The sequence below is a fragment of the Mchenga conophoros genome, linkage group LG19, assembly GCF_057382185.1.
Source record: "Mchenga conophoros isolate Kocher_MC1m ecotype Shallow Benthic linkage group LG19, M_conophoros_male_GT1.1, whole genome shotgun sequence".
In the NCBI taxonomy this organism is placed as follows: domain Eukaryota; kingdom Metazoa; phylum Chordata; class Actinopteri; order Cichliformes; family Cichlidae; genus Mchenga; species Mchenga conophoros.
This window is the reverse complement of record NC_140544.1, coordinates 1,291,663-1,308,711: the sequence shown is the minus strand read 5'-3', so window position 1 is coordinate 1,308,711 and position 17,049 is coordinate 1,291,663. Positions and strand designations below refer to the sequence as shown.

General features: G+C 43.6%; 1 protein-coding gene across 4 annotated transcripts in view; it reads right to left on the bottom strand.

The window, feature by feature from the left end:
- Positions 1-639: 639 nt before the first annotated feature.
- Positions 640-17,049, bottom strand: part of arid4a (AT-rich interactive domain 4A) — a 37,843-nt gene continuing 21,433 nt past the window's right edge. For 3 of the 4 annotated variants that reach the window (XM_085256607.1, XM_085256606.1, XM_085256608.1), the window contains exons 15-25: positions 16,359-16,596; positions 16,003-16,229; positions 13,282-13,443; positions 12,344-12,425; positions 11,831-12,029; positions 9,928-9,990; positions 8,345-9,853; positions 6,400-6,504; positions 4,391-4,543; positions 3,988-4,134; positions 640-2,779 (exon numbers count right to left, since the gene is read on the bottom strand). In XM_085256607.1, coding sequence (XP_085112733.1) covers positions 2,676-2,779; positions 3,988-4,134; positions 4,391-4,543; positions 6,400-6,504; positions 8,345-9,853; positions 9,928-9,990; positions 11,831-12,029; positions 12,344-12,425; positions 13,282-13,443; positions 16,003-16,229; positions 16,359-16,596 — 2,989 coding nt within the window. In that variant the 3' untranslated portion in view covers positions 640-2,675. The remainder of the gene's footprint in view (positions 2,780-3,987; positions 4,135-4,390; positions 4,544-6,399; positions 6,505-8,344; positions 9,854-9,927; positions 9,991-11,830; positions 12,030-12,343; positions 12,426-13,281; positions 13,444-16,002; positions 16,230-16,358; positions 16,597-17,049) is intronic. The other variant, XM_085256609.1, reaches the window with a different exon arrangement.

Genomic DNA, 17,049 nt, shown 5'->3' with positions numbered 1-17,049 from the left:
CCTCTCCTACTTAACTGACCAGGTCAATATACCATAAGTTTAACTAACCTGATGAACACTTTTTACTTTAATTTATTATTATATGAAAATTGATGGCAAAAAATAAATAAAGCTAAATACCGTTCAACAAATCATGCCCAGCATCTTACATGTCATCATTACAAGGCTTTGCATGGACGACTGAATACTTTGGGTGATATCAGATTCAGAATCACATTTATTGGCCAAGTATATCTCACCTCATGTTGTGCATTTTCATCATTTTCCATATCAGCCTACCTCTCTGACCGGTCTCCCCAATGTTTGTGTAAAGTATGTTTGGTTTGAGGGTTCCTTTGTGAGTGTGCATGCGCCAACCAGCATGCTGCCTACTGTAACCCATAATTTCCTTCAGGATTAATAAAGTGGCTACATTCACCTTTAGTGTTAAACAAGCAGAAGTCCAGTCTTCTCCCAGGTTCCCTCGAGAACGCTCTTCACAGCCACCTCACACAGGACACAGTGTAGACATGTGTTACACGTTTTAAACAGCGATTTTGGAATCAACTTGTTTTTATGCTCCCATTTCTTCTGCTCAAGAGATTATTTTAGTATGGAGATAATTTCGGTTGGGGACTGAAATGACTGGGCCAGAGCAGAAACCTTTAAAAACTTTATTAGAAACAGAGAGCACTCATTGTGCACACAGTTCCAGCATGGCTTCTGTTCTTGGGAGGAAATGTGTTTTCGCCCCTCCCCCCCATCATTTACAGTCACTGCTCTCTTTAAAAGCCACTGGAAAACAGTTAAAAAACAAAAGAAAAAAAAGCTTCATAATATAACAGTACAAACAGTCTTCTCTTAAAAATATTAGAAATTATTCTTTACAGGCATGTAAAATGTAGTTCTGAAATACAGGGTGCGACTTTATTTTTCTTTACTCAGAGCTTTTTATGTACACGTGCACACGCTCACACACACGCACACACACACACACACACACACACGAAAGAGTCAAGGACTTGAAATCAGCCTGTCTGAGCTGAATGCAGACAGCAACTCAGAGAAGGAAGAGACCAGAGATGAAGTGCAACAGAACCCTCCAGAACAATGCCACCATCGAGCTTAGAGACCCAACACATGGAAGAACAAAAATTATAACCTAAAATTAATAATTTAATGAAGTAGTGAGGAGTAATCAGGGCTCAACCCCCCCCCCCAAAAAACCAAAATCATGTTCACCAGCATCATGTTTAGAATTTGCCCGGATACTTCACCATCAGATCATAAACATATTTTAAGACAACTGAAGTCAAAATTCTGAATCCATAAAATTGTCTGTAGGAAAACTTTGTGACAATAGTTTCAAAGGTAAGTACTTACATTTAAATCCCATTTAAACTTGTGTGCAAAAACATGACCAATAAGTCTTGATGCCAGCAGAATGATGGAGTCACCCTTTGGTGCAAACGTGTGACTAAGTAACTTGAGTGAATGTTTAAATTGGACAATTTTATTAAAGAATTCTGAGATCAGCTGGTTGAAGCTCAGATTTCAGAAGTCAACGTCACAACTACCCATAACGCCCACGTTCACTGCGCAAAGAAAGAAAATGTTCACTGAAATTAACTCCAACTTTTTACTGGTTGATGGAAAACGATTCAGCTGAATTTCAGACTTTTTTTTTTTAAAGACTAAAGATGGATCACATTTAATGTTATTATTCAAATCAAAGCTACAATACTGAATCACAAATATGGCAGCAAAACAAAAGATCCAAATGTTAAAACAAAAAAACTGGTCTTTTAACATAAAAGGGAATTTATAACTTACAAGAATCTCAGCTGTGAGAAATCAAACCCAAAACTTTACATCATAATTTCACTTTAAATAAAAAGAACTGAACAATGTTTGTGAGTGGCATTTTCACTCACTGTGAACAAGTTTAAACAAAAATTTAATATTTAGTGAAAATGTTTGAGATCTGCTGGCAAATATTTGGACTCCCTTCATCTATTTTCTTGGCAGTAATGATCTTCCATACAAATTCCAAACTGACCTGCTAAACTTCAAACTCAAAAATAACTGAAGGAGCTGAAGAGTTGAAGTATTTTACACACAAAAAAGCTTCTTCAACAAATATCTTTTTTTTCTTCTGCTGTAAAAATCAAACATTTTTCTGTGCTTAACCAAAATAAAAGCTCTAATTCCATTTAAAAGAGACCAAAAACACTCAGGGCAGAAAGTGAGGACAGTTTGTTTTCTAGAGAACATATGCAGTAGAGATGTGTGCATCAACAGCTTCACGAATCTGTTCCACCTTAAATAATTCCTACAAGCCCGTGACCTCTGACCCCTGCAACCAGACCAAACAGGGGAGGGGGGGAAAAGCACAAGAGCAAAGTGGAGGGAGGGAAATAAAATAAAAACAAACCAAAGAAGGAGCTCTGTGGTGGCTAACAGAAAGTTCCTCATGTTTCCTTAGACGGGAATCGAGTCCGTAGGTGTGGGGATGGCGCCCGTGGGCCATAACTGATGGAGCGATGAGATTCCAACAGTACGAGTCGACACTCACAGGAACAAAGTGGATGGAGTTTTGTAAAGTTTTTGTCTTATCGTGCCCTCAGAGCAGACACTGGGTGGAATCTGTGGTGAGAGGGAACAAGCTGGATGAGTAGGCCTGGGTGGGCGTGTCATCACCTGCACTCCACAACCACAGTGTTCTGAGTGGGCGAGGCCGATGACGGACTCATACCAGTGTCTGAGGAACCTGATGAGGTGGATGCCATTGTGTTGGACACTGAGACAGAAGGACAGAGACGGACAGAAAGACACCTTTTAGTAATATAACCCTGATAAGCACATCACAGCAAATGGATTCATCGATGAGAAGCAAAATTATTCAAGGATGGAAACTGAAATGCTTTTCTAAGAAACAACAGATTTGGGCTAAAAACAAAGTTCATCTTTGAACAGCTGTACGGGAAAATACTGGAGTGTCCAACACTAACCCTCAGCCTCCTAGTAAATCCAACACGTTACTGATTTCAAAATACGATGTCGCCTTGTTCTCAAGTTTATTGCATTCACCAGAGTTTCTGAAAACTTGACTTTAACTCAATTGAAAAGCTTCACCACAGGGATACGAACTCATCCGAGATCTTTAGTAGATGCACGTTTAGTATAAATGTGACAAAGGTGACTTTGTTTTTGAGTTACAGCATTTACAAGATCTGTACAACACGTGGCTGAGGTCAAACTCAGACTCGAACCATCCACCATTTTCAGCAGCTGAACCTACGGTTTCAATTTCAAACTACTACATCGCTTGGTTCTCAAGATATCTACTTCACAAACATGTGTGTCTGGCCTCCAGTGGGATGACAATACCCCATGAACACGGAGTAAAAATCTATCCAATCTCTTCCACTTATCCGTTTCAGGGTCGCTGGAGCCCATCCCAGCTAGCATAGGGCGGGAGGCAGGGTACATCCAGGTTGCCAGTCTGTCGCAAGCACGGGGAGGAAAACAAGATTACATTAGCCATATCGCTCCACTGAGTCACATTCAGTGATGACTCTATCAAGCGCACCCTGCTGTGCCCACCACTGAATTTCTGACTTCCGTAAAGGAGTCACTGGAAATGGAATGGTTCTCCTGGACTGGTCTAACAGACCTTTTCCACTTGGGTCGGCTCTATTTGGTGGAAGTACCTGGTACCAGGTTCTCTTTCTGGACCTACTCAGCTGGGATTCCAAGTGATCTGAGGTGATTCAAAAATGATGTCATGCCACCGATTGGCTAGTCGGTGGCATCACTCGATAAGTCACGAGAGTATCTCCTTCACAAAAACCAAAACTGCCATTTTTAAAGATCTGGCAATGAGAGAAATGGCTACAGATAAGAAGCAACACTGAGACCAAGTCAAGCAAAGTCGGTACTGGTGTAAAAGAGCTCTACGAAGAAAGCAAGCAGATGATGTCAGCGTTTGCCTGCAGGCCCTCCTACCTTCTCTTTCCTTCTTTTTTAGTCTTTTCCTGCGTCTGTCAATAGACGCAACCTCAGACTTCAGGGTCATGTAGTACTTTCTGATCTCTTGCAGCTTTTCCTGGAGGAACGAGATCCTTTCTGTGCTTGACATGCTGTCCAGCTCATCTGAGGAAAAGTGAAAGTGGACACAGATCAGATCAAATCTCAATTTTAAAAAGAAAAAGAGGTCCAACAATTTACAATTGTTTAAAATCTCTCAGAGCATCCTTCAGCATCAACATGAGGTTAAAGTTCAGGTGGAAGCACTTTGTTGTGTTTATGTTGTGCCGTGAAACACAAGTTTGCCCACAGTGGCCTATAGCTGTGTCATTTGACATGTTTGAATTGTCAGTTCAGTGTCAAACACTGTGTGTGTTCGTACCAAGTTGGAAGGTCCACTTGTAGGTGCGTTGAGGGGTGGAGAAGCTCTGTTTGTCTTGTTTGTGAGAAGATGGAGATGAAAAGCTGGGACGAGACTTCTGAGACTTTGACAGAGACGAGAGCCGAGACTGGTCCTCGCTGTCACTACTGTGACCTGGAAACAGTTTACAACACTTTGTAATGCAGTGGTTCTAATAATCTGCTGTGCATCTTCTCATAGGAGTCGTCTCTGCATCCACAGTGCTCTGTTAATCGGCTGGGTCACATTAACTCAGCAATGAAATGGCTCCAAAACAACGGCGTGCTCAGAGGGCAGGTATACCGCCGACTCACCTTTATTGCAGCGTTCGTGTTGCATGTAATTACGTCGCACTCGGACATGTTGCTATGACAGCGACCACGCACATCAGGAGGTACTAAATTGTAATGGAAAACCAGTCGATCTGAGCGGGCACTCATGGATCGAGGCCCACGTTTGAGTGGTTCACCGTGGATCTGATTGATTATGTATGGAGCTCCGAAAATTAGACTAGTGGAAGAGAAAGTCTGTTTTTTGTAACTTAAGGTAAAAGATCAAATTTCATACACTATATTAAATATACAGCAAGTAAAATCTTTTTTATTTTCATGATGATTTAGAAGCTCATGAAAATCAGAAATCACAAAGTATTAAAACATTTCTTTGGTTAATCAAAAAGGATTAACCGTACGTAGTACTTGGTTGGAGCTTACTAATGAAGGACCACATAAATATGACGTGGAAACGTTCTGTGGTTTTAGTCAGCTGATGGCACTGCTGAGGTGTTCCTGCAGCACGGGTAGCACCAACACTACAACGGCCAACAGGCTCACTGCAGATCAACTTTTACAATAATAAATATGTGCATCTTACATTTTTGTGTCCAGCTCAAGTCAATTTAAGAAAAATAAAACTGGAAATTAGCAGTTTCACACCGAGTGTGAAGCACAGCTGGAGCCTAAAATGAGCCAAAATTCATTTCTACCTTTTCACAATGTTCCTCCTCTGTAATATTTCATTTATGCTATTTGTTACGTCATTTGTTATGCCCTTCATTAGTTTAATGTCTATTTTAACTTCATGACCTGTAAATGATTAGTGTTACATACTTGTTCACAAAATCTGACCTCTGACCTTAATATGAACATCAGTTCGATTTGATTTCAGTTCAGTCACAGATCTGAACTTGTCTGAGACTGTTGGTAGATGCACTGATGTATCATTTTGAAGGTGACATTTTTCTGAAGTTCTTGCGTTCACAGAGGCAGCGTGGGTGTCCACTGTGCCCCATCAGCCTTTCTTATAGTCTCCAAGCTTCACTTCATTGACAGACTGATTATCAACCAAAAGTCCAGAAAAGCTCATTAAAGTTATAAATTGATCAGCATGCAAGTGAGTGAAATAAGTATTTGATTACCAACAAAAACATGTCTGCAGACTGCCTGTGGTACTCCATGACCTTAATGTGCTTCTTTAGTTGTATTGGGATACTGATGCTGGAACTGAAACCATCCATGACCCATCTTCAGTGCTGTGGCTGAGGGAAAGAGGTTCTTGTATACGATCCACAGTTGTCCTGTTCCCTTAGCCAAAGCACACGTCCATGCCCAGTTTGCCCAGTGAAGAAGTGGATTCTGTGGACAGTCTTATACATATTACTAGCTCAGTATCAAATTGACTGATTGTGATCTGTGTGCCCATGTTCTGCAATTTGACTAGGTTGTAGTGGATTCAAATACTTATTTCACTCAACGACATGCTACTCAGGTTATAAATTATGTGACATGTTTTCTATTCTCTCTCTGCATTGAAATAAAACACACTGTTCACTTCTTTGGAAGTGAGCAAACTTACAAATTAAGCAGAGGATGAAACGATCATAATGCAACTTGAAGAGTTCAGAATAACAGCAAGATTGGACCCAAACGTCATCTGGTTCAACCTGCAGAACAAGTCTTCATCTGATATTTACAGTACAAGCTGCCACTGACCTGCTCCGTTCTTCTCCACCCTCCCAGGCGTTTGTGGTCGTTTCTGGTTCCGTTTCTGTTTCTTGGCTGACGGGCTGGAGTTACAGTCAGTCAGCCTCTTCTGACCTGAAGGGTCAAAGGTCATATCTTACTTGTGATACAATCCAACTCAGGGCTCGCAAAATCGCTAGCCCGAGGTCCCGGGGCTAGTGATTTTTTCAGTCGGGCTACCAAAATCTATCTCTTCCCTGCCCGTCGGGCTATTGTAGGAAAAATATATGTCAATGCTTTTGCATTCTTTCAGAAATGTAGCTGGGTAATTATGTCATTGGCATCGGTGAGCCACTGTCAATATGTGACATATTGAAATCGCGTTTGAATTTGCGCTTGTTTTTTTGCTTTCACTTTGCAATCGTGCGAACTGTGTATAGAGAGCGACAGCACTGATCTGTGAGTGATGATAATTTGTGCACCAATTCCTCTGACATCATCTTATTAATCGTTAGCTTACTATGCAAACATGACAAGTGAAATCTCCCGCAGCTTAAACATGTGAGAGGTTGATCGCGCAGAGAATCGCTGAGCTTATGTGAGTCCGTGTGTAAAAGCAGCAGGATTTATATTTTAGTTCTGCTGAGCCAAATAAGACAGGTCAGGGTGAAGAAGTGACAGCCAAAGAAAAGCTTACCACAAAACGGAGAAGTTATGACAAATCAGACTATAAGGCAAAAAGAAAGTGCAGCTTTATGGTTTCATGGACAAAATAATTTCTGTGGCTGCAATATGACGAGCTAAATAACCAGGGCTGCACATAAGTGGTCCGCAGGTGCGCATTCGCTGTCAAAATAAAAAACAATATAAGAAGTTGCAACGCGTGTTTGCGTACATAAGATTTTCAGGAGGAGGACAGACATTTGTTTAAAACTCTTAAAGATGTCGAAGAAGTTCCTTTAAGCAATTACTTTGGTTTTCCTCCACCTCCAAAGAAATGTCAGGAGTCCGAACCACAAAAGAAGCATGTATTCTCGGAAAAGTGGTTGCAGGAGGTGAGCTGGCTTCAAACAAATGATGAACGCACAGAGATGTGGTGCAGAATGTGCCGTGAAAATCCCACTCTAGGACAAAAACTGCTTTTTATATGGACGCAAACGCACGCTGCAACTTCTTATCTGGTGCGCGTCTTTTATTTTGACAGCGAATGCGCACATGCGGACCACTTATGTGCACCCGTGTAAATAACATAATGTTCTGCCGGGTGTGTTGTTGGTTTTCTCTCGATTTCTGAGTCGACAAGCGCCTTTGTTACTGGGACCAGTCATTTTAAGAAAGGCCCCCAATAGAACCCATGAGAAATGCAAGAAATGCATCATTGCTCAGTCTGCAATATCTTTCCCAGAACAAACACCAATTGCAAATAACATACTAAAAATAAACCTGAAAAAATCTGTTTAGAACAGCTACTATGTTGCAAAGAGTGAACTACCATGGCACAATGTAGCAGTCTTTGCAAACTTCAAAAAGCAAATGGCCTCGATCTTGGTTCCACTTGTCTCTTACCCGTGACTTCAGTGGAAATTTCAGATTCAGGATCTGACACAGACGGATTCATGTCCTACACAGTTCTTACAAGTTCATAGAAATTTCTGTTCAATTAGAACCAAGTATTTGAGTTGATGATTGTAATTTTTATACAATGTTGTAATTTGTTTTTCAACAATTTTTTGATTAATGTTTTGTTTCCTTTACAATATTATACTTTAATGTATAATATTGTAAAGGAAACAAAACAGGAAACAAAACATCAATCAAAAAATTGCTCTCTTTTTTATTCGGGCTACTTATATTTATTTTGGGCTACCAAAAACTGAAGAGTCCCTGCCCGAAGGGCTACCAGGGACTTTGAAATTTTGCGAGCCCTGCAACTGATAAGGTCACATTTCTGTCTGTTGTACCATTGTGCTCTTACCTCTGTCTTTATTTTCCTGCAACGAGAGAGAGGTGGAGGACGAGGAAGCACTGCCGTCGAAACCAGGGCTCGAGTCTCTCTCCTGCTCGCCCTTCACCACACCCCCCTCCTCAGTGTCACACTTGCGTAGTTGGTGCGCCTCGATGGGAGTGACTTCTGGCAGAAAGGGCCTGGCCTGAGGCTGAGGGAAATGAGGCGTATGAGGGGAGGGGAGGGAGGAATGGATGAGGTGGGGGAGTGGAGGGGGGGCTTGTTGCGACTCATTGACTATAGGGAAGTGATGCTCCAAGGAGGGGATGGGCTTCTCCTTCTCATCTGTATCATCCAGGTCCACCTCATGGCAGACCAGTGATTCTGGATCCATCTGTGGTTCCAGCTCCTCTGTATACGCCGGCTCCTGGGTTTCCAGAACAAGCGAAGCTGTCCCAGAAGGCATGACCGGTACCTTTGTGGCTGCACCTGTAAGATGCTCCTTTGACACCTCTTTCTGTGGCTCTTCTGCTGGGTGGGGCTGTTCCTCTGCCATCACCACTGCCTCACTGCTCTTCTCTGAGTGGAGTGGTAAGGGGGAAGCTCCTGCAACCATTTTGGTGGTCTCCTCCTGCCTTCTGTCAGGACGGGGTTTCTTTTCTGCTGTCTTTTGGTCTCCTGCCTTACGCTTGAGTGCCACGCTGCTTCTTTCCTCTGTCTCCTCCTCTGCCTCCTCCTCCATCTCCTCCGCTTCCTCCTCTTCAGTGGCAGAGTCAGTGTCCGAGTCAGCAGGAGACGCCTCAGGCAGGAGGTGTGGGGTGGGGAGACAGTGGAGCACTACCATGGGCTCGTCTTGCCTCTTAAAGACGCTATGAGGAGAAGGTGATAACGCTGGTGCCTGAGAGCGGCTGGCAGTGGATGCAGGGCTGGGGTTGGAGAGGGGGACTCTAGGGGGTGTTTCAGAGCCTGCCTCCCTGATGTTGCTCCTACGACCTTTCACTCTTGGCGAGGATGCAGGAGTAGTACAGTTGTCCTCATCGGTGGAGGAAGGCAGAGAGGAGGGCACCTGCTGCTCCCTTTCAGGAGGAAGAGGAGGTGGGGTCCTACTCAGACACATCTCTGGAAGTAATTCTTGCCTTAGAGACGTTTTGTTTTCGTCTTGGACAGACGCTGTCTTTGTGACTGGTGACATTTGGTTGTCTTTGTCCAGATCAGCTGGCAGCACTGCAGCTTCCTTTGCAGGATTCTCCCCCTGCTCTGCCTCCTTCCTCTCTGATTGGTGTAATTCTTCATGAGTGTTCTCCTCAGGCATACTGGGACACAAGGCTAAGGCAGCATCCGGCAGCTGAACTGCTGCTGCACAAGTTGCTGTATTGCTGTGAGGAGATGCCATGACATTAGCTAACCCACTTGCTTGCTGCTCCTCTTCTGCTTCCTCTGCCTTGGAAGGTGAGACTTCAGCTCTGCCTTGCCATGGCGATATTTTTTTGTCAGAAGGGTCTTCTGATTCACTTTCATCTGAGGAGTTCCCAGAATCCTCTGCAGGATGGACATTGGTTGGTTAGTTAGTAATTACTGAATGGCTCAATTACTACAAACAGAGCTGTTCTCACCGTTGGATGCTCTGTCCGAGTCGTACATGCCGGAAGTCCTTCTGGTTCTTCTCCGGGGAGTGTCTGCAGAGAGAACGACACATTACTCACAGAGACACACCTCACTGTGATGGTCAATTCAAACTGGACAAATACAGCTTTTCCTGACAGGCATCTTGTGACGTGAACATACACTATTGCCAAATGTATTCACTCATCCACTGTACCACTATAGGCCTGTCTGTAAAGGCTCTCAGTCATTTTCTTTCAAAGCTCCTTAGACCACTATAACCCTACAAACCTGATGAGGCCTTCAGATTACTCAGAGACACTCCATGAATAGGTTTCTCCATATCACCAGGTGCAGTGGTGTATCTGATGCCACTGCATGATGAACTGGGCCTTCAGTTCCAGTCAAAGGAATTCTTGATACTTCGGCATACCAAGTCATTTTAGATCGGTTCATGCTCCCAGCTTTGTAAGAGCAGTTTGGGGATGGACAAAGCATGCTCATGAGGACATGCACGAGCAGGTTTGGTGTGGAAGAGCGTCACTGGCTGCAGAGTCCTGACCTCAACCTGCCAGAAGACCACTGGGATGAATTAAAGCGGAGACAGCGTGGCGAGCCTTCTTGTCCAACATCATTGCTCTACCTCAAATGTACACGACTGGTCAAAAGTTTTAGAACATGTCGTTGAAGTCAGATGAATATCTTCAAATGCTACAAAGGTAAGTGGTGAACTGCCACAGTTTAAGAAAAAAGGAAGTTTAAGTAACCCAAAACTGAAAAATAGTGTAATTTTCATAATTATACAAAAAGAACACAACGTGATTTAACAGTTTAAAGCTGTTCTGCAGCAAAGGAGGCTGATCAGCCTTGAAAGCTGGTGCTACTAATTCCTACAGGTGTTCCAACCTTTCTGGATTACTTACAGCCCCGTCTGTCTGCATAAAGCAGTGTTGGACACACTGTGGTACCCTCGTCAGCTGAACAGTACTGTGCTGCAGAAAGCAGTGTGTTGGTACAAACATGGTGAGAAAAAGGCAATTAACAATGGAAGAGAGACGGACCATCATAACTCTTATAAATGTAGGTCTGTCCTACAGAGAGACTGCAAAGAAAGTCAAGGTGTCAGTGAGTCCAGTTTCCTTCTGCACTATGAAACAAACTGTGACAGGAAGAGTCTGACAGACCCAGAGACACGACTGAATCAGGTCATGTGATGGCGGCTCACAGGACAACAGCTTCAAGCAGCTTAACAGTGCTCGTAGTAAGAAAGTCTGTTTCAGCTGTGAAGAGAAGACTTCAAGCTGCAGGTTTGACAGGATGAGTTGCAGCGAGAAAGCCAGGCAAGACAAAGAGGCTTGTCTGTGCCATGCAACACCAACACTGGACTGCTGAAGACTGGAAGAAGGTATTATGGACCGATGGATCAAATGTGAAATCTTCAGTTCATCACACAGGATCTTTGTCGTCGAGTAGGTGAAAGGATGGTTCCACAGTGTGTGTCATCACCTGTCAAACATGGAGGAGGAAGTGTGATGATCTGGGGCTGTTTGCTGGATCCAGGGTCGGCGACTTGTAGAGTGGGAGGCACCATGAACCAAAACAGCTACCACAGCATTCATGCAGCACCATGCAATGAGACTTTTCTTTTTCTAAGACTTTTGCCTGGTAATGTCCTTCTGGGAGGACGGTCAAAAACTCCCATAAACACATTCCTAAATACTGTAGAAAGCATTCCCAGAAGACTTGAAGCTGTTATAGCCGAGCATGGGCCAACATCACATTAGACCCTATGGGCCAAGAATTGGATGTCACTCAAGTTCATATGCTGGTGAAACCAGATGAGGGAACATTTTTGGCAATAAAGTGCACTACTGAGTGGATTTCTTTGGTATCGGCATGCTCTGTACAGCTTACTGTCTCCGTTGGCCATACTGGAAGTGTCAGTCCTGCTGCTTCTGCAATTGGATAGCCCTTCGCTACTTGAAGTTTTGCTACGCCCAGTGGAGCTGTTGGGTGTGGTCCTGATCTGAGGACGACCACGTTTCCCTACAGTTGGCCTGACAGCCGCCATCAGTGCTGGCTTCTCTTCGTCCTTATCGAGCTCGTCTTTGGTCTGTTGAGTGGAAAGAAAACAGTGAGATGACAATAAAAAGGATGTTTGACCTTAGGATGTCCGTTCATCTCAGAGTGAAGCTCAGCAGGTTTTGGTCAGACAGCCAAGGTAATTCGACATCACAGGACACCTGTCCACCAAACAACCTCTCCGCTTTAACACTAAGCAGTCACACAGAAACATTCCCAGTTACTCAACTTTTATTCATCACATGAACCAATGGTTACTTTTCACCTGTATTTAATGAAGAAAGCTTTTGATCACATTGAAACTCCATAATTATCCATCCTTCAATTTGTGACGTGGCATCTCACCTTCACCTTCTTCTTCTGCTTCCTCTTTGTTGCTTTTTCTGTAGGCCATATAATTCGGTCAGCCTTCACCCACTCATCATACCTGTGCATCAGATACACAAACACCACCAGGTCACACCATCACCTAACATCCCTAAGCACCTGTGACACCAACTTTAGTTTTTATTTTTTTCAGAGTTTAACTGTGGAGCATCTCTGCAAACATAAAATATTTTAAAAGTCTAAACAACAAAAAAATAAGAAGCAATTTCATGGCCACCACAAGATCATTCAGCAACTCCATGTAAACCACCCAAAAAAAACTATGTCAGCACGTGGCATTTGGTTGCTTGGGAAAAGGAGGAGAACGGAGCGACTGCAGCTGTGAGAGCAGCATCAGTGTGATGGGAGAGACTAGTGACATGGACACTGTGGTCAGTGTGCTTTCCTACTCTTCTTTCTATCACGTGTTAAAACAATGAGGTGACTGCTGAATGTCACAGGTACTGGCCAAAGAGGCAGAAAAGGCTCAACTGCAATGTCAACACTGTCTCCACGGAGACAACAGGAGGAGCGATACACCACCTGTTCCAGGTAAATATTTGTTAGTTGTACAAAAAACATCTGAAGCATTTCCTGGAATCTTAGGTAAATACTTTTATACGATTTTGTTTTTTGCAGCATTTTTACACAACTTTTTGAAATTTGCATTTCAAGTTATGAAAATGATTCATTAAACATATTTGTGGTTTTCACTGTGAACAAAAAGCTTTTCCTACTCTGATTTTTGTTTGTGAGGGTGTGCTTAAAAAACAAAGAAACAAAACCATACGTGGCAAAGTAAAGAGCTTTTAAAGGTGAAACAAAGTCAAAAACCACTGTCCTGCACTGGTAGTATTCATATGCAGTACATATGTAGTATTCACTGTACACAGGCAGCGTGTGTCTGACAGACTGACCTGACATTCCAGCCGTAATAGTGAACCAGGTAGAACTGTTCACCATTGTCAATGTCAGTCTTCTTGATGTGGGCCTCATAAATCTTCTGAGTCTTTCCTCTTCCGTACTTCACCCTGACCTTCGTTCCAGTTACAGTGTCTCCGTCTTCTTCAGTCTCACTCCTGACACACACACACACACACACACACACACACACACACACACACACACACACACACACTCTATCAGCAGCCAACATCAGTACATGCCTGTATTGTATGATTAAGACTACTTTTAGCCCTTTTCCACCAGCACCTACTTGGCTTAGCTTGACTCAGTTTTTAGGGTTTTCCATTAGGTGGTGTTGCCTGATACTGGGTATTGTTTTAGTGTCTGTTAGGTCGGGGTTCCAAGTGAGGTGAGTCAATCCAAAAATGCTTTCCAACAGACTACATGTCACTGATTGGCCAGTCAATAGCATCACTTGATGAGTCGACGGCATCAGAAAAATCAAAACATTTTTGAAACCCAGAAACGAGGGAAAAAATAAATAACGCTGTGATCCCAGAGTCTGACAAAAACATACAAATGATGTCCGGGGCCGTGGTGCTGTAATGAGCCCACGCACACTGAGCTGACAGAGTCAGGTCGGCAGTGCAAAAGAGGCTTTTGTTACTGTGTAACATTATAATAAAAGAAAACTTAGTGTATGAGCTTGTACAGTGGTTGCAAAAGTATTCGGCCCCTTGAACTTCTCCATATTTTGTCACATTACAGCCACAAACATGAATCAGTGTTATTGGACGTCCACGTGAAAGACCAACACAAAGTGGTGCACACGTGAGAAGTGGAAGGAAAATCATACATGATTCCAAACATTTTTTACAAATAAATAACTGCAAAGTGGTGTGTGTGTGTGTGTGTGTGTGTGTGTGTAATTATTCAGCCCCCTGAGTCAAAACCACCTTTTGCTGCAGTTCCAGCTGCCAGTCTTTCAGGGTCTGTCTCTACCAGCTGTGCACATCTACAGACTGAATCTTTGCCCATTCTTCTTTGAAACAGCTCCAGCTCAGTCAGATTAGATGCACAGCGTTTGTGAACAGCAGTTTTCAGATCTTGCCACAGATTCTCGACTGGATTTAGATCTGGACTTTGACTGGGCCGTTCTAACACATGGATATGTTTTGTTTTAAACCGTCCCATTGTTTCCTGGCTTTATGTTTAGGGTCGTTGTCCTGCTGGAAGCTGAAGCTCCACCCCAGTCTCAAGTCTTTTGCAGACTCCAAGAGGTTTTCTTCCAAGACTGCCCTGTATTTGGTTCCATCCATCTTCCCATCAACTCTGACCAGCTTCCCTGTCCCTGCTGAAGAGAAGCCCCCCCAGAGCATGATGCTGCCACCACCATATCTGACAGTGGGGATGGTGTGTTCAGAGTGATGTGCAGTGTTAGTTACACATAGCGTTTTGCATTTTGGTCTCATCTGACCAGAGCAGCTTCTTCCACATGTTTGCTGTGTCCCCCACATGGCTTGTGGCAAACTGCAAACGGCACTTCTTATGGTTTTCTGTTAACAATGGCTTTCTTCTTGCCACTCTTCCATAAAGGCCAACTTTGTGCAGTGCACGACTAATAGCTGTCCTATGGACAGATTCCCCCACCTGAGCTGTAGATCTCTGCAGCTCGTCCAGAGTCACCATGGGCCTCTTGGCTGCATTTCTGATCAGCGCTCTCCTTGTTGGGCCTGAGTTTAGGTGGACAGCCTTGTCTTGGTAGGTTTACAGTTGTGCCATACTCCTTCCATTTCTGAATGATGGCTTGAACAGAGCTCCGTGGGATGTTCAAGGCTTGGGAAATCTTTTTGTAGCCTAAGCCTGCTTTAAATTTCTCAGTAACTTTATCCCTGACCTGTCTGGTGTCTAAATCCAATCGAGAATCTGTGGCAAGATCTGAAAACTGCTGTTCACAAACGCTGCCCATCTAATCTGACTGAGCTGGAGCTGTTTCAAAGAAGAATGAGCAAAGATTTCAGTCTGTAGATGTGCAAAGCTGGTAGAGACAGACCCTGAAAGACTGGCAGCTGGAACTGCAGCAAAAGGTGGTTCTACAAAGTATTGACTCAGGGGGCTGAATAATTACACACACCCCACTTTGCAGTTATTTATTTGTAAAAAATGTTTGGAATCATGTCAGATTTTCCTTCCACTTCTCACGTGTGCACCACTTTGTGTTGGTCTTTCACGTGGACGTCCAATAACATTGATTCATGTTTGTGGCTGTAATGTGACAAAATGTGGGAAAGTTCAAGGGGCCGAATACTTTTGCAACCACTGTATGCACATATCTTGAATACAGGAATAGAAACAATATAAGAATACTGTGATACCATAACGTACAACAGAAGTTTAGCTTCTGCTAATATAAAGACAGTCTGAACATGATCGCATATTTAAATCCTTTCACATTGATTTTTTTAAACCGAATAAAGAAAATAATATAACTTACTAAGAACAGTAATAATAAGCCATAGATGTAAACTTCCACCTCTGTAGTTTTCGGATTAAGCTTCTTGCTCATTTTGCATGTTTTTAACTTCACATTTCTGCATCAGTACAAACGATATTTTTCTTTACTTCAAGTGTAACTTTGTAATTATGTTTTTACACCGACTTCATTTTCACCTTCTCTTATTTACTCACACCCATGTTTTGGTTCCTATTATTCATTATTGTTTTGTGTTTACCTGTCTGCTCTCCTCCTCTCCCCCTCCTCCTCTTCTTCATCGTCCTCATCCTCCTCGTCATCGTCAGAGCCTCTCTCAGAGTCATCATTTCTTCTGTTGCTGCGTCTCCTCACCTCCCTCTGCTGCTCCTCGTGGTTCTCTCCTTCTCCTGGTCCTCCTCTCTTATCCAACTTGGAGGAGGTCTCTCTCTCTGCTTTCACCCGACTCCCCACGCACCTCCTCCTCCCCTGAGAAGAGACGGGGGCAGAAAACATTTCATGTGCTGAAATACTGCTTCGTTGGCTCAGTGTGAGCTTATGCAGCACACACTGGTTTGGGGTGTCAGCATTTCTGTTGGTGTCGAAGAAATCTCTCACTCTTGGGGATGACTGTCTCTCCTTCACGTCTTCCTTCTCACTTCCGCTCTCTGACTCCACCTCCTCCTGTTTGTCAACAACTGTCTCCACCGTCACCGTTGGTGTGGAGGACTCTGTTAACGCTGCTCCCGCTGCCTTTTGACTGGCTGGTGTGGCAGGAGGGCGGGGGTTGTTGTGATGGATGGTTCTGAAAGTAATGGCTGCAGAGCGGCAGTACTCCTCAAACCCATAAAGGTACCTGACGACACAAATAAAGGGTCAGTGGTCTGTGTGGCACGAGTGATAAGACTTTGCTACGACCACCCACACAATAGAGCGTTAGCTGTCATACTTTTACTAGTGACAGAGCGAAAACCTCGTATCTGTGTGCTTATTGCTGTAAGAAAAACCACATTACCGATACAACGCCGTGTCGTACAGCAGCGAGGAGCTCAGTGTTTATCGCACAGCACAACTTCTGACTGACTTGCATTTGTGCTGATAAGAGAAGAAGACGCCGTCTTTCAGAATGCATGAACCTAGTTGGTTCATTCTCTGTCCAGTTGCCTGTAAAATTATCTTAAATCCAGCAGCAACACAGTAATGTGTCTCACACTGCATAAGGGGTCATCGACCCATTACTGGTTTTCACTAAAAGAAGCACTTTTCCACTTTTGGTCTTGTCCGCCCAAAGAACATCCACTCCAGCAAA